Source organism: Sus scrofa, chromosome 18, assembly GCF_054392235.1.
Source record: "Sus scrofa isolate SSC_HxYL_T2T_F1_AM1 chromosome 18, Sscrofa_HxYL_maternal_Yorkshire_Landrace_v2.0, whole genome shotgun sequence".
Taxonomy (NCBI): domain Eukaryota; kingdom Metazoa; phylum Chordata; class Mammalia; order Artiodactyla; family Suidae; genus Sus; species Sus scrofa.
Window position 1 is genome coordinate 63,222,692 of NC_139400.1, and position 22,982 is coordinate 63,245,673.

At 41.4% G+C, this 22,982-nt stretch overlaps 1 protein-coding gene across 22 annotated transcripts in view; it reads right to left on the reverse strand.

Annotated features, from left to right (window-relative positions):
- SUGCT (succinyl-CoA:glutarate-CoA transferase) overlaps positions 1-22,982 on the reverse strand; it is a 643,257-nt gene that overhangs the window by 617,349 nt on the left and 2,926 nt on the right. For 15 of the 22 annotated variants that reach the window (XR_014833262.1, XR_014833260.1, XR_014833259.1 and 12 more), the window contains exons 2-6: positions 13,197-13,248; positions 12,206-12,279; positions 8,811-8,896; positions 8,236-8,286; positions 2,681-2,801 (exon numbers count right to left, since the gene is read on the reverse strand). Coding sequence is in view for 16 of the 22 variants with exons in the window: in XM_085004898.1 (XP_084861024.1) it covers positions 2,681-2,801; positions 8,236-8,286; positions 8,811-8,896; positions 12,206-12,279; positions 13,197-13,248 (384 nt within the window). In the remaining 6 variants the exon portion in view is untranslated. Of the gene's footprint in view, positions 1-2,680; positions 2,802-8,235; positions 8,287-8,810; positions 8,897-12,205; positions 12,280-13,196; positions 14,396-22,982 lie in introns of all 22 variants that reach the window. The other 7 variants (XM_085004905.1, XM_085004903.1, XM_085004907.1 and 4 more) reach the window with 2 other exon arrangements.

Genomic DNA, 22,982 nt, shown 5'->3' on the forward strand with positions numbered 1-22,982 from the left:
TGACTCCGAGAGCCAAGCCCTTACTCTGCATCTCCCCTTGACTATCTAACAGGACCTCAAGCAAGGCTCCAGACGTGACTAGGCCAAGCTCCTGACATTCTCCCACCAAACTTCCTTCCACGGTCTCACTCGACTCTGAAAACTGCAATTGTTCCGAGTGCTCAGGCCAAAGCCTCAGAGTTATCCTTAACGCTAGTCTTTCTCTGAGCCTCGCCTCGCGTCGCATCCGTCTGCACATCTTGCCCACCTGTCTCACCAAACATTCAGAATTCGACTGCCCTGGAACGACCTCCACCATGACTACCCTACTTCAAGCCCCATCATCTTTCTCCAGGCCCATTTCAGCAGCTGCATCATTGTTCTCTTACTTCGACCCTTGTCCTCCGCAGCCTGTCTGCAATAGCAGCCAGAGCGATCCTTTTAAAAATACATCAGGAGTTCCTGTCGTGGTGCAGTGTTAATGAATCCGACTAGGAACCATGAGGTTGCGGGTTCGATCCCTGGCCCTGCTCAGTGGGTTAAGGATCCGGCGTTGCCGTGAGCTTCGGTGTAGGTTGCAGACGCGGCTCAGATCCTGTGTTGCTGTGGCTCTGGTGTAAGCTGGTGGCTACAGCTCTGATTCAACCCCTAGCCTGGGAACCTCCATATGCTGCAAGAGCAGTTCAAGAAATAGCAAAAAAGACAAAAAATAAATAAATAAATAATACATAAAAATAAAAATACATCAAATCATGCCATTCCTCCACCTACAACTCTCCATTAGCTTACACTTTTTTTTTTTTTTTTTTTGGTCTTTTTAGAGCCAAACCCTCGGCATATGGAGGGTCCCAGACTAGGGGTCCAATCGGAGCTGCAGCTGCCTGCCTGCACCACAGCTCATGGCAATGCCGGATCCTTAATCCACTGAGTGAGGCCAGGGATCGAACCTGCGTCCTCATGGTTCCTAGTCGGATGCGTTTCTGCTGTGCCACAGGAACTCCTAGCTTACACTCTTACTCAAAGTAAGAGCCCAGTTTCTTAAACGCAGCCCACGAGCCCTTTACTCCCTTACTCACCACCATCTCCCTGGTTTCCTTCCTCGTCTACTCCATTCCAGCCATCCTTGCTTGTCCTCAACGTGCACCATGCCCCACACAGTCCTGCCTCAGGGCCTTTGCACCGGCACTTCCCCTTGCTGGAAATGCTCATTGTCAGTGTCGTTATGACTCACTCCTTGACTCCATTCAGGTCTCTGCTTAAATGTCCCTTTTGTCAATGAAGCCCTGGCTCACCGTCTCAGCTCCCAGTATCAAACAGACCTCCTCACCTCATCCCTCTTGCCCTGTTTAATTTCTCTCTTTAGATCTTGTCACTACTGGACTCAATTACAGAAAAAAAAAAAAAAAAAAAAAAAAAAAGAATGTGTTTATGTATTTACTATCTCCCTAACCTAGAATATAAATCTCTTTTGAGAGCATAAACATGTGTTATTTGCTGTGGCATCCCAGAACCTTAGAATACTGCCTGGCAGATCACAGGCCTGCAGCAAATATTTGATGGATGAATTAATAAAATCTGAAAATGTGGCATTCCTATTGTGGCTCAGCGGTAGCGAATCTGACCATTATCCATGAGGACGCGGGTTCAATCCTTGGCCACCTCAGGGGTGAAGGATCCGACGTTGCTGTGAGCTGTGGTGTACGTCAGAGACTGGCTCTGATCCTGTGTTGCTGTGGCTGTGGTGTAGGCCAGCAGCTGTAGCTCCAATTTGATCCCTAGCCTGGGAACCTCCATATGCCACACATGTGGCCCTAAAAAGAAAAAAAAAAGTCTGAAAATGTTATGAATTATTCTGACAAAAGCTATTAATGTAATTTTAATTAACAGTTTTTTTAGGACTGTACCCCTAATTAACAGCTAAGTTCTGATCAAGTACGTAAGGATAACTAATACAATGACTTCTTTTCCCCCTTAGCTTAAACACACCCACAGAGTTCACCATCAAGGGCTGAACAATCTAGAAGACTTTACAGCACTCTTGTCCTTCACTGAGCTCAGCACTTGTAAATATACTGAAGTGATATGTTGAGTTCCTGTGTTATCTTAAAAGCCAACTAATATTTTGCCTGAAATTCATTATATGAGTTAGTAACCGTATTCTGTCACTATCTGAAAAATAGCAATAGGAAAATTGGAAGAAAAAAAAACCACGGGCAGACAATTTACAGAAGAAACACAAATAGCTGATAAATACATGAAAAATGTTCATTTAGGTTAATATTCTTTACCGTTTTTTTTTTTTTTTCTTTTTCTTTTTCTTTTCTTTTTTTTCAGGGCCACACCCGTGGCATATGGAGTTTCCCCAGCTAGAGGTCGAATTGGAGCTACAGCTGCCAGCCTACACCACAGCCATAGTCACACGGGATCCGAGCCGCGTCTGCGACCTACACCACAGCTCACGGCAACACCGGATCCTTAACCCACCGAGCGAGGCCAGGGATTGAACACACATCCTTGTGAGTTCTTTCCACTGAGTCACAAGGGAACTCCTAATGGGTAATTTTCAACAACCTAAAATGGCTCTTCAGGAAGGGGGAGCAGAGCGACTCCGAGGAAACCAGCAATGGCAAGAGGTTTCTTATACCCAGAGAGAACCCCCGAAACTGGAAAACCCCCTCCCCGACCGGGGCGGGGCGAGTACCTGTGATGGAGCAGTAGACAAGGTGCGGTGCCACCTCGTGGAGGTCTTCATACCCCAGGCCCAGGGCAGACAGCTTGCCAGGGACGTAGTTCTCCACAAAAACATCGCAAACAGCTGCGAGCTGAAGAAAGAGGGAGGATGAGTCAAACGTCTTAAGGGACTTGCAAGCTTTCAACAAATCCCCACATGATAGAATCCCGATTTCAGTAAACACAACTGACTCTCGCTTGGGAACAGCCCAGAAAAATCACAGGAAAAGTAGAATTACAACATATAATTAGACAAGCACCAAGGCTCTGGTCCACTAACTTGAGCTACTACTGCCCCAAAACAGTGGCTGTTAAAATTTCCAGTTAACGCCATGGTATCCCATGGCTTCTGCTCACGGTAAACGACAGAAATCTCCAGGCTGCGCGGCCTGGGCAGAACACACCCTCAGAAGCTCAGGTAGAAAAAACAGAATCAAAGTACATAAAATAATTCAAGAATACCTTTTAACCCCCTTCAGTAAAAGTAAATACAATGTCCTGACTACGCTCCATTCTCATTCCATCAAGGTCCTCATTCCAAAATGTCCATATAGACACTCAATACGCCTAAACATGATTCTGAACTACTTCCGCACTTTCCAGGTGATTCCTTTCCGATGGGTCTTAAAGGTATTTAATGAACCATTTAAAAAAAAAACAAAACTGCTAAACCATAACCCAGTGAGTCAGTATCTGTCAGAAACAAGATCTGCAGCTGCAGCGCAGATTCAATCTCTGGCTCTGGAATTTCCATAAGCTGCAAGTGCAGCCAAAAAAAACCCAAAACAAAAGTATGCTAAATAAAATTAACCAGACAAAAAAGCACAAATACTATATGATTTTACCTACGTGAAAGATCTACAATAGGGAAATTCATAAAGACAGAAAGTAAATGAAAGGTTACCAGAGGCTGAGGGGAGAAGGAGGTGGAGAACGACTGGTTGATGGATACAGAGTTTGGGGTGATGAAACATATAGGAAATACACAGCACTGATGGTTGCACAAAATCATGAAAGTAATTAGTGTGACAAAACTGCACAGTAAAAATGATGTAAATGACACTTTGTTATATATACTATACCACAATAAAAATTTAATTATGTAGGGTATTCATATTTTTAGATTTTTATAGAATCATAAATCACATTTCCCTTTTTTTTTTTTTTTTTTGCTTTTTAGGGCCAAACCTGTGACATATGGAGTTTCCCAGGCTCAGGGTTGAACCAGAGCTGCAGGTGCTGGCCTACACCGCAGCCACAGCAGTGCAGGATCCTCAACCCACTGAGCAACACCAGGGATCAAACCCACATCCTCATGGATACTAGCCAGGTTCATTACCACTGAGCCACAATGGGAACTCCATAAATCCCATTTCCAATCCACATAAAGTATTCAGGTGGCTCACAAATTCACTGTTTCAATAAGGCAAGAACATAAATATAATGAATAGGTTATGCTAATAGAAAACTACTCAAAATGTACAAAGTAAACAACAGATAAAAAACAATATACATGGTATTATCTCATGTTTATTGGGAAAACGAGTAATAAGGGCATAAAGAGATTTAATATGACATATTATAATATTAATCTTTTTGCCCATGAACAGGTATTACTTGCTTAATGAGAAAAAAAAAATTTTAAGTTAAAACAAGCTGTGCCCAGAGGAACATATAGTCTGGCTCTTCAATGTCACAAGAAAAATATGGGAAAGCTGAGCTTAGAGCTAAAAAGAACTACTGATATAAAGATGCCCAGTAGCTTTTTATGATTACCCAAGAATTCAATATGTACACATTATAATATTTATTGACAAAATATCTCTAGAAAGGTGTATAGCACAGAAGTTATCCTTTTATCTATTTTATAAGTATTTATTCTAAATAAGTATACACAAGCTATAATTTTTTTATTACAGTTGATTTCTGCTATACAGCACATTGACTTAGTCATACATATATATACATTCTTTTTTTTCCTTTTTCATATTCTTTTCCATCATGGTCTATCCCAGGAGACTGGGTATGGCTCCCTGTGCTGTACCGTAGGACCTCACTGTTTATCCATTCCAAGTGCAACGATCTGCGTCTACTAACCTCAAAGTCCCCTCCATCCCACTCCCTCCTCCCTCCCCCAGGCAACCGCATATTTACTAGACATTGATTCTGAGCGACTCCGCCATCCAGCATATTCTCTCTCCCTCTCTGTTTCGAGATACTTACCCGTTTCAACATCATGTATGTTCCCGAAGCATTAGCTAAATCATTTGTTAAAATTCTTTTTTTTTCTTTTTTTTGTCTTTTTGCCATTTCTTGGGCCGCTCCCGCGGCATATGGAGGTTCCCAGGCTAGGGGTCGAATTGGAGCTGCAGCCACCGGCCTACGCCAGAGCCACAGCAACGCTGGATCCGAGCCGCGTCTGCAACCTACACCCCAGCTCACGGCAACGCCAGATCCTTAACCCACTGAGCAAGGGCAGGGACCGAACCCGCAACCTCATGGTTCCTAGTCGGATGGTTAACCACTGCGCCACGATGGGAACTCCAGAAACTTGTTAAAATTCTAAGCACTGGAGTGCTGCAATCAGAGACATCAGAAGCCTCCCTGAGGTGATGGATCCACACCATCTCCAAGGATTATAGAGGTCAGCCACCTCCGTGGAGGCCAATGCTTCACCGAATTTTCCCTGACACAAGGATCTACTAGGAAATAAAGTGGGGCTGGGGGAGAAGACCTGTCCCTGGTGCTACTGGTGATCACCTCTTCCTCGTCCAGGGGCTCAAAGGTCCCTGACAATCCATTCTAGAATCCTGCCCACAATAAAAAACAAGCACAATTTTTCATGTCAGAGAAACCCCCATCTTTTTCTCTTCTTCTGGGGGAAAAAAAATCTCCCCTTTACTCACAAGCAAAAAAACTGAAATCAACTGAAACACAGAATACCTAACTCTAAGCTGTCCTCATTAGACATAACTTAGAAACAGATGAGCAAGATGGATGAGCAAGATCAGAACTAGAGGGAACATGATGATAGTCCTTTAACTACATTTATCAGTGGAAAAAAAAAATCATAAAGTAATTTAACATGTATGTCAAAGGATGTCATTACTCATAGGAGATGTATTCTGAAGGAGATTTAAGAGCAAAGTTTCACAATGTCTTCCACTCACACACACATGCCACATGTATTTATACGTAAATGAACAAAAAGGACAAAATGTTAAAACGGAGGCATCTAGGAATAGGGTAAATGAGAGTTCATTATACTCGTTTTTCAAACTTTTCTGCATGTTTGCATTTTTCATAATAAGATATGGAGGAAAATAAAGCCCTTAGCACTGCTACTGGCCATGATTCCTCCCCACAATGTGGATACTGTCACTGTCAATTAATGAAGAGTTATTTGAAATAATCTGAAATTATTTGAAATAGGTGACATGTTAAGGAGTTATCAAATCATGTTGCCACAAAAATAGACTTTTCTAAACAGAGTTTTGTTTTTTACACAACCTGTTTTTGGTTAGGTTGACAAAAGAGTCATCCTTTTTGGAACTCTCATGTATCCGGCTGACTGCTTTGTACAATACTTTGGAACTGTTTCTATAAGCTAGACTCATTATATTAGCAATCATAGCCACAAAGTTCTGAATGCAGAGGTTGCTTTGCTTCTCTTAAGGCCAAAAGAGAAATCCACGCCAGAAAGAATAAAAAGGAAGAGGCAAAAAGTAATTTTTCTTCTAGGAGGTAAGATACATAACTTAGGAACAGCATAACTGGCTAAAAGCAATAGATATGAATAATGACCCCAGACAATCTATTTAAGTTTAATACAAATTACAATGTATATTTTTGTTACCAATAAGACAGGAAGAGAAATCATGTCCAGGATGAAACAATTTTAAATTGTTATAGTCTGGTGGAGGACACAGCCACTACCAAAGAGAGTGAAGAAGTCCCAGCAAATTCATTTGGTTAGTATTATAGATGTAGGCCTAAAATATTCCAATATACCTTAGTAGTAAGAGTTATGCATTCAACCTAATACTGCCCCACTGAAAAACTCTAATGAAACTGTAAAGCATTTGTTACATCAAATCCAAAACCTTCACTATTCAGGATAAACTTTTGGAATGTTTTAAAATGGAAGCAAAGAAGCAGGAACATGAACACTGAAGAAAGTGAGAAACATAAAACAGAAAGAATTAAGAGCAATCTCCTAGATGCTTCATCGTCAGCATCATCATCATAATAGCCACGGAAAAGATTAAAGGGGGGGGGCTGAGGATGAAGAGGGTGGGAATTGGGTCCAAGGGGAGGGCAGCCACCACAGAAAGACAGGGTGGGTGACAATACGGAGAACAATTTAGAAAAGGCAAACTAAGTTTCAACTGAAAAAGAAAAAAAAAACAAGTAAACTTCAGTGAGTTATGCTACAGAAAAGATTCAGGAAAACAGGGCAGTAAGATCAGAACAATTACCAAGCTTTGGGTTCAAAACATATCACGTAAAATTCTAAATTTGTTGGATTGATCCAACAGAACCAAAATGGATGGTCATTAATTCCGAGCTTAATAATCAGAAGACATTATCTTTCACTCAGCTGGACAGATGAGGAAAGCAGCACCAGAGCACTGGAGCTAAAACGGATACTTTGATATAAAACAAATTTGGGGATATGGTTCCCTAATAAAACAGATTTACATCCACTGTACTAGACTCCACATTTTAACAAGGATGGCGGACAAATTTCATCTCACACAATGAATCCAACTTCGCGCACATCAGGAGCAACTCCAACAGCTAACGCAGAATGAGTGCCGACTAGGGCCGCACCGTGTGAACTCCATTCTCACAGCTCTCAATAGGTTCGTGCATTATCCCCGTTTTGGTAATAAGGGAACTGAGGCATAAAGAAGTAATCTGTCTGAAGTCACACGGCCAGTAAGCAGAGAAGGCAGGATTCGGATCTCGGCAGTAGAACACTAGGGGATGCGGCCCCTCAGGGAAGATGCCCAGGTCAGGTCTGGACACAATGGCCACCTGAATACGTGTTAGAAAGAGCTTGGGCTCTGCAGTGGTGTAGACCCAGGGTTGATTCCAGCTCCTCCCTTGTGATCTTGAGAGAATCACTCCAGCCCCTTGAGACTCACTCCCTCCACCGCCTGTGAAAATGCGGATTTGAATACTTCATTGGCAAGGTCAACTGTGAAGCTTTGAGAAGACAGTGTTGTCAAGCGCCCAGGCCAAGGTCTGACGCAGAGGCAGCACTCCGCCAATAGACACTAGCTCCACGAGGGAGCACTCTGAGACTGCAGAGGAACACTATACACCTTACACGAGAAGTTATAAAGCAAATCACACTTATTACTAAAGCGAAGTTAAACTCCTAACTAGCCTTTACAGCAAAATTACAGATCGCCAATAAAGTAACGTTTTGAAAGACTTTCGCTCTGATATTCAAGTCTCTAATTACAACCCACGCGGCAAGATGTCTTCCATAGAGCGTATACTGTACGTATACTGTACCTCTTTGATGATCTTCACCCCTTTTGGATCCTTGATGTTAACGGCTATACTCTAAAAATTAAAATGCATATATACATTAAAATAGCATCATAAAGATTCTTCTCATCACTGACAGAGCAGTAAGAGAGTCATTCATTTCACAGATTCTCCTCTTAAAGTAAATGCATTTTCCTCATGAAGAAATTTTTAAATCTTCATTGATTTTATTCACAATTTGGATTATGTTAGGAAGATAGCAAGGATTATAGTAAGGATTTCTCAAATAATACCAAGTTAGCCACCTCTAAAAGAATAACAAATGTAACGAATCAAATCATTTCTCTTTTAATAAAGTTATTTCCAGGAAAAACCATTATAAATTCTCATCAAATGTTTCAAGTTAATGGAGAAGGAAAATTAGTAAAAAGCTCTGCCATTTCTATCTGGTAAGTGGGGAAGTAAAAGAAAATAAACTTTCACCTTATTTAAAATTTCACATCTACAAAAAGAGGATTGCAACTAGCCATGAGGCTATCAAAGGCTTTGTTATGACGAGACAATTACAGAAAGAAAGGAAAGGGGGGTAACAGTCTTACTTTTTTGTTTCGGTTAACACTGAGAAAATAAGTACTTTCTGTCCCCACAAAAGGTGGCCCCCAAGTTCGTGTGTCATCACCAGCACCTGAAAATGACAGTATGAGCTATTCAACTCTGCAACATCATGAGACATTTCAAACCAACAGGCTTACTCACATACACATTCACGGGAGCCTAAACAAGGTCACTTCGACTCCGTGGAATCGCCAGCCTAGAGGGGCCACAGGAGCTTGTTGGAACTCTGCCCGAAGTCTTTCCCTGTTCACGTAAATCACGACATTCTTCCATATCTTCTTTCCCTTAAACCCGCCCTTGACAGTCAAAATTCAGAAGAAATAGCCTACTGGCAGTCTTAGATTTAATAAATGGCAAATTTGAAGAGAAAAAATTACTCTGATTTTTGACAAGCAAGTCAGCTGTTTCAGTATTTTTGGCATTAAATGTGCAAATAAAATATTGGGTCTACAGAAGGTTTTTTTTTTACAGCCACACCTGTGGCATATGGAAGTTCCCAGGCTAGAGGTCAAATTGGAGTTGTACCTGCTGGCCTATCCCACAGCCACGGCAACACTAGATCCGAGCCACATCTGCTACACATGCTGCAGCTTGCAGCAACGCCATATCCTTAACCCACTGAGCAAGGCCAGGGATCAAACCCACATCCTCACCGACACTATGTCGGTTCTTAACCTGCTAAGGCACAATGAGAACTCCTACAAAAGATTTTTTTTTTTTTTGTCTTTTCTAGGGTTGCACCCATGGCATATGGAGGTTCCCAGGCTAGGGGTCTAATTGGAGTTGTAGCTGCCAGCCTATGCCACAGCCACAGCAACGCCAGATCCAAGTCGAGTCTGGAACCTACACCACAGCTCACAGCAATGCCAGATCCTTAACGCACTGAGCGAGGCCAGGGATCGAACCTGCAACTTCATGGTTCCTAGTCAGATTCATTAACCACTGCACCAGGACGGGAACTCCCAAAAAAATTTTCATTAAATACGATTTAAATCAGAATAATGACAAGTATGATAAAGTGGCATCTGAGGCTAGGTATAAAACAAGGATAAATAAATCTATTTTAAAAACCTATATCAGTCAATCAGAAAAAGTTACTAAACAGCAAATGTCAATAATTAAAAATAGTATTTTCTTTTTTTTTTTTTGGTCTTTTGTCTTTTTTTTTTGTTGTTGTTGTTGTTGTTGTTGTTGTTGTTGTTGCTATTTCTTGGGCCGCTCCCGCGGCATATGGAGGTTCCCAGGCTAGGGGTCTAATTGGAGCTGTAGCTGCCAGCCTACGCCAGAGCCACAGCAACTCGGGATCCGAGCCGCGTCTGCAACCTACACCACAGCTCACGGAAACGCCGGATCATTAACCCACTGAGCAAGGGCAGGGACCGAACCCGCAACCTCATGGTTCCTAGTCGGATTCGTTAACCACTGCGCCACGACGGGAACTCCAAAAATAGTATTTTCTAATACAATTTTAGTTGTCTAGGTCTTCAAAGGTCTTGAGTCAAAGAAAAAATTTAAAACCACCAAAAATAGGGTTTTTTTTTTTGGCTTTTCAGGACCACACCCACGGCATATGGAGGTTCCAAGGCTAAGGATCCAATCAGAGCTGTAGCCACTGGCCTACACCACAGCCACAGCAACACAGGATCCAAGCTGCGTCTGAAACCTACACCATGAGTGAGGCCAGGGATCGAACCTGCCACCTCATGGTTCCTAGTCAGATTCTTTTCCGCTGTGCCACAATGGAAACTCCAAAAATAGGGTATTTTATTCTGGATATCTACTTCAAACGATTCTGGAAAATATTTGTGTTTGATTCAAAGACAACAATATAGAGTTACAGAAAAAAAATTTTCTTTGCACAAAAAGCTACTGGCAAACAACGTAGATGGAACTCAGAAAGTAAAACCACTTTAAGTTACAAATTAGTATCACTTATATTAAGAGTTTTATAAGTTCTGATTAAATATTGAAATATTGATACTAGAAACTAATCACTATATAAGTATTACTAGCCCCGCCTAATAAAGGAGAATTTGTGAAGATGGGTTAAAGTTTAAATTCTAATCTCATTTAAATGACATAATTAATTTATTAGCCCATCCGACTTTACCCACTGATACTGACAAAGAAAAATAGATACAACCTTTCAGAGAACAAAACAGAAGCTAAGAATAAATAATAAAATTTTTGAAACCTTCCAAAACAAGCCATTTATAAAGGATGGAAAAACCTGGACTCTGCATTTTAAGTGCTTGTGAGAGAGAAAGGGCACATAACATGACACTTTCCTAAGCAACTTTATCAATAACAACATGAACTAAACACCAACGTGCTAAGAATGCACCAAAAAAGGGAACTGTATACCCGGCATAGGTTTATTTGGTGGACCGAGGGAAGAAAGAAAGAAAGGGGAAGTTCTCAGACTGAAAACCTAAAAGCGAACACTGGAGAACCCGACTGGGATCCATGAGGATGCGAGCTGGATCCCTGGACCTGCTCAGTGGGTTAAGGATCCAGCATTGCCACAAGCTGCAGTGTAGACTGCGGATGAAGCTCGGATCCGACATGGCCTCACCAGCAGCTGCAGCTCCACTTCGAGCCCTAGCCCAGGAACTTCCATGTGCTGCAGGCGAGGCCATAAAAAGAAAAAAGTTGATCTTAGTCTAGGTGTTTTTTCCCTCGAAATATTTAAAATTATAAAATGGGAAAATATTGTTTTCAATATAAACAGGAAAGAATGACTTAGGTTGGGGCATCTGGGTTTCTTCCGAAAGGACACTGATTCCATTCCTCTCTCCTTCATCTACGTCCCAGTCCTGCCGCTCTGCCTTCCCCTTGCCCAGCCTTCCCTTCACCCCACAGGGAGGGGATGCGCCCAGGCCCACTCTAATCTCATCTCAAGAGCAAGGTTTGTGTGGGGCTCAAGAGGGCCAGGATCAGAGCTTGTGCCTGAACACCCTTACGAGCTACGTGACCAGGGACAAAGTCCTTGATCTCTCTACCTCTCTGTCTCCTTATTTATAATCTAGGGGTAATAACATCAGCCCACAGGCTGCTGTAAAGATCAAATAAATTCATACAGGCAAAGGGCTTAGAATCTGTGCCTGGCACCAAGTGTTGCTACATCACGGTTATTACATGTTGCATGGTCAGGTTCATGTGAAGGACTTGACTTGGGCCTCAGCCCTCGGCAAGTTTCAAGAGTAGAAAGAAATCTAGTATTAGTACAGCTGCAGAGGGAAAAAAAGAATGGAGAAGGGGAAACAGTCACTTCACTTCAGTGCTCTTCTCACCTTACATAAGGTACATGGATATTTTAAAAACTATTAAAAACATTTAGTAGCTCATCGGCATGTTTCAAAGAGAGCAATGGTTTTACCTGGTCTTTCCACTTTTATAACTTCTGCTCCAAGGTCTCCTAAATTCATAGTAGCAAAAGGTCCTGCCAGCACCCTACAATGTCAACAAAAATAAATAAATTCACTACCATCTTTAAGATTTTTATATTAAGTCTTTTCTTAACAGTCCATCAACATAGATAAGCTCATGCCATGTTAATAAGAATTAAAACTGTTTAAACTATTCAAAAAGTGATTTGCCTATACGTATCAAGAGATTCACAAAGGCTATTCCCTTTGATGCAGTAATTCCACTTCCAGAATTTATCCTAAGGAAGAAGCTGAAAGATTTCTTGAGGTAAAGATTTAGGTACAAGTAAATCTAGTTTATTATAGAGAAACACTGGAGGATGTGACAACTACACAATAAAATATCATATTTTAGTTGAATTTTGAAAGACATGGGAAAATATTCAAAACACAACATATGTTTAAGACGTGAATAAACCTGTAATTGCAATAGTCTCTTTTTTTTCAATAATTATATATAAATATGCAGATTGGAAAGAAACTTACAGACATTACACTAATTGTTTCTCAGAATGATGAAATTACAGGAAATATTCTTTTGTTTTTTCTTTCCAAAATTTCAATGAAACACTTATAAGCACCCTCTTTTTTTTCGGCTGCGCTGGTGGCACATGGAAGTGCCTGGGCAAGGGACTGAACTGGTGCCACAGCAGCGAACCAAGCCACCGCGGTGACAGTGCCGGCTCCCTAAGCCACGGCACCACAGGAGAGCTTCATAAGCACCCTCTTACAACCCAAAAACTAAATGTCAGGAGTTCCTGTCATGGCTCAGTGGTTATTGAATCCAACTAGGAACCCTGAGGTTGCAGGTTCGGTCCCTGGCCTGGCTCAATGGGTTAAGGATCCAGGAATTTCATTAGCAGCCTCTTACAACCCAAACTAAAGGTCTTTCTAGAGACAGGGACAACTCAATCACCAAACCATAGATGAATCAACACGAACCTTGTTAGATCTAGAATTTTTACTCCCGCCAATGGCTTCATATTGTCAGTATCTGGAAGAACACAGAAAATACTTGAAGGTAGCTGATTAACAATTTTCAGAAGAAATAATGCAGAATTCTTCATATTCTATTTTATGTAATCTCTATTACTACCAAATAAGTAAATAAATAAATTTTCCTTCACATTTCTGCTTTATATATAACACAGGAACCCTGGCCCAATCCAATACCTCAATCTGTAAAAATTAAAGCATCTATCCTACCATACAGCAAAGGGAACTACAGCCAATCTCTTATGATAAAACATGATGGAAGATAATACGAGAAAAAGAATGTTTATGTGGGTATGGCTGGGTCACCTTGCTGTCCAGCAGAAACTGGCACAACATTGTAAATCAACTATACTTTAACAATTTCTTTTAAATGAAGGCCTCTAATACTAGATTATTCCCAATTAATAAAGTCCAAAGCTACACATAAGATGGTTTGTCTAATGAACAATAAAAGCGGGAGTGGAAAGGTACGTATGGGCTATGACCACAGAGGATTCTTCGGACACTGAAGTGTTCTGCATGACGCTGTAATGATGAGTACGTGCCATCACACAACTGTCCAAAGCCACAAGCAATAAACGGAGCTCTCCATCACCAAAAGCTCCCTCCTGCCCTTGACAAACCACTTCTCCCTCCTGCCCAGCCTCATGCAACCACTGATCTGCTTTCTGTCACTATAGTTTAGTTTGCATTTTCTAGAATTTTATACAAATGAAATCATGCAGCATTTGCTCTGTTGCGTCTGGCTTCTTTCATTCCGCATCATGAGGTTAAGAATCATCCCTGCTGTTGCATCTTTAGGAGTAGCTTTCCTACCACGTGGACGTACCACACGTGTTCATCCAGTCAGCTGCGGATGGACACTTTACGTCACAGTGAATCAAGCTGCTATGAACACCCAGATAGAAGCGTTTGTGTGGACATGTTTTCATTTCTCTTGTGTAAACACCTAGTGGAATGGGTGGGTAACAAGTAAGTTTACACTTAACTTTCTAACAGAGTTCCAAAGTGGTTGTACAACAGTGCATGCATGGAGTTCCCTTATGGCATAGCCAGTTAAAGACCTGGCATTGTCGCTGCAGCATCTCAGATCACTGCTGTGGTGCAGGTTCAATCCCTGACCTGGAAACTTCCACAGGTCACAGCTGCAGCAAAACAAAACAAACAACAATAAAAAAGAAACAGTGTATGTGAGTTCTAGAAGCTATACACTCTCACAACACTAAGTATTGTTAAAATCTTTTTTTTTTCTTTTATCCTTTTTTTAGGGCCATGCTCACGGCATATGGAGGTTCACAGGCTAGGGATCGAATTGGAGCTATAGCTGCGGGCCTACACCACAGCCACAGCAATGCCAGATTCAAGCCGCGTCTTCGACCTACACCACAGCTCACGCCAATGCTGGATCCTTAACCCACTGAGCAAGGCCCAGGATTGAACCCACAACCTCATGGTTCCCAGTTAGATTCGTTTCCTCTGCACCACAACGGTAACTCCTCCGGTGTTGTTAATCTTTTTAAGGCTGGCCATTCTAACAGGTATATGATGTTAATCTGTGGTTTTAATTTGCATTTCCCTAAAGACTAATGCTGCTGAAAATCTTTTCATGTAATAATTGGCCATTCATGTATCTTCTATTGCGAATCACTTTACCGTTTTTAATATTGAAGCTAAATATTCAAAAATCCATCAACAAGTGAAACATGAAATAAGCACTAGCACATTCATACAACAAATTACCACACCAATTTTTTTCTAAATGAGACATATTTACATACCCTGACATGTAAAGTTGACCAAAATATATTCCTAAAGTTAAAAATAAAACAAGTCGTGGCTCAGTGGTACTGAATCCAACTAGCACCTATGAGGATGAGGGTTCAATTCCTGGCCTCACTCAGTGGGTTAACGATCTGGCATTGCCGTGAGCTGTGGTATGGGTTGCAGATGCAGCTTGGATCTGGCATTGCTGTGGCTGTGGCACAGGCCCGCAGCTGCAGCTCTGATTCGATCCCTAGCCTGGGAACTTCCATATGCTATAGGTGCAGCCCTAAAAAAAAAAAATAAAGTGGTAGAACAGAAAATAATATGATCCTATATTTGTAAACATAAATAAGAACATTAAAAATACGTGTTGGTATTTGTAGGAACATTCATAAAATTCTATTGATGGCAAAATCCTAGGGTAAGAATTTATGGAAAACTTTCACTAGCTAAGTCACATATTTTTGTAATTTTGCTTAGTTGTGATTATGTGTATAATCAGCAAAAAAAAAAAAAAAGAGAAGGAAAAAACAAAGAGTGAAAACATAAAAATAAGTAAAATGAGAGAGAAAATAAGATATTTTAGAGAAAAGACCTCAAACATAAGAAGATATTTTGACATCATTAGGAATGAATGGACAAGTAATTCTTCATGTTACATAAGACTCCAAAAATACTGGTCTTCTGTACTCATCTCTTTCGGGGCATCTGCTTTATTCAAATGACGCAGGAAATACACTTAGGGGTCTCTTCATCCCACAAATCTCATTCTATTACAAATCTACAAAGAGAAGTCTATATTTCACTACCAATGTCATTTTACAACAATAATAAACTAGTAAAACATTGCTTAATGATGCAAAAACTTTTAAAATGAACTTATTTAACATCAGGCAATAAAATTTTACTTCTATTATCCGAGAAGATAAACAGAAAGGACTTCTAGAGCTCATTTAAGTCAAAATCAATTAATGAGTTTTAAACAGGTAAGGCATAGACCTTGGAGACTGCCTGTATTTAATTCCCTGCTCCACGACTTACTACTCAAGTGACCTTTCACCAAAGTGACTTCACTTCTCTGAGCTTCAGTTTCCTCATCTGAAACACCAATATCACAGAGCTTGCAAGGACTAAATGAAATGCTGTATGCAAAGTTAGTACACTTCCTGGCATAGAGTAAACGCTCACTAAAAGTGGACACGTTACCATCATCAAGTTATCATAACATCACAATACCTGTTAAAGCAGACAACTTAATCAAGATTTGAAGACAAAAGAAAAACACAGGACACATGATTATTTTAAGGAACAGAAAATTACATATATATATTTCTCAATACTCTATACTTAAAACAGACATCCCGGAGTTCCTGTCGTGGCTCAGTAGAAACGAATCTGATGAGCATCCATGAGGATGCAGGTTCGATCCCTGGCCTTGCTCAGTGGGTTAAAGATACGGTGTTGCTGTGAGCTGTGGTGTAGGTCGAAGACGAGGCTTGGATCCCATGTTGCTGTGACTGTGGTGTAGGCCAGCAGCTACAGCTCCAATTCAACCCCTAGCCTGGGAACCTCCACATGCCGGAGATTCAGCCCTAAAAATGCCTGTTTTAGAAAGGTCAGAATAGGCTGATTACAGGGGGGAATACAGCTGAAAATGGCATCTATTATAACTAATTTGTTGAGATATATTGAGCAGCTTGTATATCACTCTATCTTATCTGGCCTCTAGGAGAGAAAGCTATCACGATGATACAGCTGAGTAACCATGCAAAGAAATATAATCATGATGAAGCTGCCATCAAATCTATGCTTCCCAGAGCTGCCTCCAGGACTCCCCCTGGTATCTGGCCCTTAGGCTTCCACCGCACAAATAAAGCTGAGCAGCACCAGTGTGGACATCACTGACAGATGCCCACACAGTGGCTCATCTGTCTAACAACAATTAGGATATCCTTCCCCCACTGTACTAGCCAACTAGAGACTTTTTTTTTTAAAGTCAAGTCATAAAACAAACTTATCAAATATCACCATCGAATACATGTGATATACAACGAAGGATTTCTCAATTTGATATTTTATAAAGAACTTAATTACTAGCACTTAGCAGAGTGAGAAAGTAGATGGTTGTCTCTTCAAAGCATGCCCTCTTAATCTGCTGAAGCTTTATTTAGAACAGTTAGCAGAATGTTTTCTTTCTAACACGTTAGGAGTCTTGAAAGAAGCTCTGACCCCAACAGTATAATTTGGCAGGTAATTGTAGAAATTGAGAGTACTTGGGAAACAAGCATTTGCTGCAAAACATTCCAGGGAAACTAAAAATTTTGAGTTGTTAAAAAGGTAGTGTGGACGTGCTGCTAAAGTTATGAGGCAATTGATTTGCAATCAAACAGGCTTTTAAACTGCTGGATGCTGCTCTTTTAATGAAAATTTGAGAAAATTTAGGAAGAATGGTACAAAAAGACCAAAGCACAAATCAATGCTAATCCCAAATCCCTCTCCTCCTCTACACTTCCCAGCTTCTTGTGCAGTGAGATTGGGGCCAAAAGCCCAGAGTCTGGCCAATGACACATAAACAGAAGTAATATAAGCTAATCCCAGGCCTGATCCTTAAAAATATCCCATGAAATCCTCCAGGCGGCTCTCCTCCTGCTGCAGTGACCTTAGAGGCTACAATTTTCCAATAATGTAACTATATGTACAAGAAAGATGTTTTACTGTATTAAGCCCCTGAGATGGTGGGCTAGTGTGTACCACAGCCCAGTCTGGCCTATCCTGATCAATGAAGAAACCAAGCACCCACGAAGGAAAAATGGTAGCCTCTAAGTGACTGTGCAGCATCAGAGCCAACAGCTGGGAAGTCCATTTCAGGAGTAGTTTGTTTCACAGTTAGCAGCAGTCTTCAAACTGAAATATGTGAGGACTTTCCTAAGAAACGAATAAATCATTTTAAATAAATCAATTTCCAGGTCTTCCACTTCCATACATATTTTTTCCTAAAACTGATCAAATAAGGCTCAGGAATAAGCCTTCAAAACAACAAGACTTCTTCCACTAGACAAAGGGGAAGTGTATTCCTCACATTACAGCTCTTACCCTCATCTTAGTTCATGCTATAAAATTTACTTGGAGAAAAACTTTTAAATAAGAACTTAATACATGCAATGGATTGCTTTTCAAAAGTCATTTCAAAGACCACTGCTATAGACTGGCATGTGGAAGGGTAGAAAATGGTACCAACTTAGAGACTTTGTAAGTCAATTTATAGTTAAAGGAGTCACGACCAAAAGTAGGAAGCCGGGGATTGGGGGTGGGTGGGTAGAGTCTTCTTTTGGTGCTCAGGCCTCAGTAATGGGCCAGCCTGAAGGGAACTACTTAGAAGCTAAGTGGGTGAACAGGAACTGGAGGAGGAAATAATAGCTACAAATGACTGAATGTGAATGCCCACAAATCCAAGAGGCCCCTGGAACCGCTCTGTGGTGGGGAGGTGGCTCTCCTCCAGACCGTGCAAAGGCAAGCCCTCTGGGCAGGTCAGGGAAAGGCGTCCCTTCCAGGAAACAAGAGGCAGAAGAGCATCACTGGCACTTGAGGGGAATTACAATTACCCAGCAATGGAGAAAACGTGGGGGAGGGGGACAGGTGCTGCAGTGTCAGTGAATGGGATGAGTTTCTTTGACCCAAAAAAGGCGGATCCTACTTTGCCGACCTACTTTACTTAAGGAGGAGGAACGGAAGGGGAGGGAAGAAAAGGGAAGGGAAGGGAAGAGAAGAGGAAGGTCGGAAGAAATGTCTGGAGGGATATGTGTGTGAGTAAAAACGTTTCATGACTTGGGTGGTTTTTAACAGCTTCCAAAGGGTGACCGTGACGGGCAGGGAGCTACCTAGAGGGAAGGTGCTGCTTTCTGCGAAGGGCCACAGAACTCCCAGGCACCTCTCTTCAAGCAACGGAGGTAAAACTGACTCCCTAAGGCTTTTAGGGTTTTCGGGGGATGGAGATGGGAGGAGGAGGAGCGTGTTTCCAAGGACGAAGCCAGGCCTTGAGGTGTCCCAGCCGTGGTGTTTAAAACGTTTAATACGTATGATCAAGTTGTCCTCCAGAAAGGCAGTATTAATATATGCTGGACCAGCAGTGTAGGAAAACGGTGACTATGATCTGAATATGATCTCTTGGTGGTTTTTTTTTGGGGGGGTTGTTTGTTGCAAATTTAACAGTTAAAAATTTGCATGTTACTGCCATTTTAATTTGCATTTATTTAATCACCTCTGAAATTAATTTTTTCACACTTGCTCTTTTTCATATCTCATAAATAACCTATTCTTTTCCTTTTTTTCTTTTTTGGCGGCCCCTCAGCACATGGAGTTCCCAGTCCAGGGATCAGATCTGAGCCACAGCTGCAACCTAAGCCACTGCTGTGGCAACGCCGGATCCTTAACCCACTGTTCTGGGCCAGGGATCAAACTTGCATCCCAGGCTCCTAAGACACTGCCAACCCTGTTGTGCCACAGCAGGAACTCCAAGAATCTATTCTTCTTATTGGCCCATATTTCTACAGGCACATTTATCTTTTTCTTATTGACCTCTATGTATTTTTTGTACAGTAATATTACCCTCTTATGAGTCATAACTAGTAAAAGTAATTTCTCCTTATCTGCTGTTCAGTTTTTGGACTTTTTTGGAATTTCACTTTCAGAAACATCATCTCTTTTACTTTCTGCCTTTGCAATTGTCTCGGGGTCCCTTCAGACTATCCATACTTTCAGTGATTTGCTAAAAAGATTCACAGGACTCAGCACATCCTCATATTCATGACTAAAGGTTTATTACAGCAAAATGATATCTGACCAGATGGGCGAGTGAAAAAGAGTCTGGAAAAATCCATGCAAGGCTTCTTATGTTTTCTACCTCCCATGAGGAGCCACACCAAGCTTCTCTGTTGCTTCCTTCTCCAGCAACAAAAAAAATTCAGTACCATGTGCAGTGTTTCCGCTCAGGGCGGTCTATTACAGACTCAGAATCTAAGGTTCTCACTGAGGGCTACTCACATAGGGACTCTTGGCTCAGCATACACCAAAGTTCTGGGCTCCCAGAAGAGAAGCAGGTGCTCCTCGTAAATCATACAGATCATACAGATCATCTAGGCACCTAATTAATTAAGAAGCAGTTCAGGTGCCGAACTTGCAGAAAGGTCCTTCTAAAGATAGCAGCCTGAGGGCTGCTATGTTAACGCTTTCCTGCACAGGTGTCAGGCTTTACCAAGCCCACATTATCCCATTCCAAACCATGTGTAGCTGCTTTTCCCTCTTTTTTTTTTTTCGTTTTGTTTTCTTTTTAGGTCCACACCTGTGGCACATGGACATTCCCTGGCTAAGGGTTGACTCCCATCTGTAACTGCAGGCCTACACCACAGCCACAGCAACTCCAGATCCGAGCAGCATCTTATACCTATACCGCAGCTTGCGGCAAGGCCAGATCCTTAACCCACTGAGTAAGGCCACGGATCGAATTGCTCGCTCCCGGGCCCTATGTCGGGTTCTCAACCTGCTGAGCCACAACAGGAATTCTGGTTTTCCCTCTTAAAAAGCTTTTATTTTACTACTGAAAGATTTAAAGTATGTGAGGTTTAATTATTCTGTTTAAATATTAAGCATTTGCTTCTTAGATAAAAGACTAATATTTTTTCTTGCTTTCTATTTTCCTAAACATTTCAGGTTTTCTAAAAAGGTATGTATTGTTTTTATAATTGGAAAAATACAATGATACAAATTCTACTGACATTAAAATTTTAGGTACTCATTTTAAAACAACAATTTGTGCTATACTTTAATAAAAAATTTTAAAAGGCACAACACTGTAAATCAACTATAATAAAACTTCTTTAATTTAAAAAAATTCTTTTAAAAACTGGGTCTGAGAGGGAGTTCCCATTGTGGCGCAGCAGAAACGAATCCAACTAGGAACCATGAGGTTTCGGGTTCGATCCCTGGCCTTGCTCAGTGGGTTAAGGATCCAGCATTGCTGTGAGCTGTGGTGTAGGTCGCAGACACGGCTTGGATCTGCCATTGCTATGGCTCAGACGTAGGCCAGTGGCTGCAGCTCTGATTGGACCCCTGGCCTGGGAACCTCTATGTGCCACAGGTGTAGCCGTTTAAAAAAAAAAAAAGACAAAAACACAAAAATATGTATATATATATTGGGTCTGAGAAAAGAATAATCATATCTTAACATTTTTCTTCACATCTAAGTATTCTGTCAGCAATTTTATTATTTTCAATGAAAATTTTTACAAGTGTGAGTAAATGCATTAACACTTGTATTACATGAGTGAATATTAGTCTAAAAGAGGGAGTTCCCGTCGTGGCTCAGAGGAAATGAACCTGACCAGCATCCAGGAGGACGCAGGTTTGATCCCTGGCCTCGTTCAGTGGATTAAGGATCCGGCATTGCCGTGAGCTGTCGTGCAGGTTGCAGATGTGGCTCAGATCCAGCGTTGCTATAGCTGTGGTGTAGGCTGGCAGCTGTAGCTCCCATTCTAGCCTGGAACCTCCATATGCCACGGGCGCATCCCTAAAAAGACAAATATATATATATATATCTCTAAAAGAAAATAAGTAGGTGTAAAACATTTCACCTGTGCTTGACTACCATGTAGACAATGCCTAAAACTGAAAAGGTCAACAGGAGTTTGGCTCTCAGACAAAACCAAGTCGCTCCTAACACCTGCTTTATCAATTAGAACATTACCTAAGTGATGGTTCCGTGGTCTCTGCCCCATCTAGTGCAGGCCTAACCCCATCAGCGAACGAACTAATCCCATCCTAGAGATGCATTTACCTTTCTACTCCTGACAGCCTTGAACACGGAAGAGATAACAGCAGGACCTCTACAAGGAAAACTGAGGTCATCTGCAAGTTTTCAGGAAACATTAAGGTAAAGAGCACACTCCAAGTAGACAGGGGCTCCATGTCCGTGGGTCCTCCAACGAACAGTGGGTCAAAAATACTGGGGGGAATTCCAGAAAATTCCAAAAAGCCAAGCTTAAACATGCGGTACCTCCCACAAATATTTACACAGAAGTTACATGTATTTACAACTATTTACATATCATTTACATCATATTAGGCACTGTAAGTAATAACGAGATGATTTAAGGTATACACAGGATGTGCGTTCTATGCAAATGCTACACCATTTTATAATAGTAAGAGATTTGAGCATCCTCGGATTTGGGTATCCAAGGCAGGTCCTGGAGCCAAACCCTCGCAGACACAGAAGGATGACCATACAAGAATTTCTATCTATAGACACGGTTGAACACATTCTCCTAATACGTGCTTTACATCAAAAATATATGATTTAATATCTGTATTTATTCAAAAACACGAGGTTTTTGAAACAGAGATCAGAGCTGCTATCACTTACATCACGAAATACACCATTTTTGCCACATGTCATATGCCACGGGCATCAAAATGAGACCCGGTTGGTTAGGCCTGCACATACAGGGACTGAAACACAGGGAAGGTCTCCAAAATTATACATTTCTTAGTTTGTATGGGAGAGCTGCCCAGCAGCCACCTTTTCCTGAGCAAAGCAGAGAAAGCCAGAGTCCCTACCTAAGGTAAGCAAATTCTCCCTGGGTCCCAACCCTTTGGAACGTAAATACATGTCTCCAAACGGAAAGATGAACTTCAATCTCAATCTTAGGAATGCCTCCAAGGCTCTGCGTTTTATACCCTTTGAAAAACAAACACGAAATCCCTGGAAGTCCTCTAACAAGCAGTTCAGTCATCTTTTAACTTCCAAGGTTTGCCCTTTCACCGGGGTTGTAGTTTCCTTGGGTTGGAAAGCCCTGACCATGCAGAAATATTCCCTCCTTGGTAACAAGCAGTAAAACTAATCAAGGTATTTACATTTGCACCATTCATTAATACCCGACACCTGCCTAAAATACTGGCTTTCCTCCCTTTCTA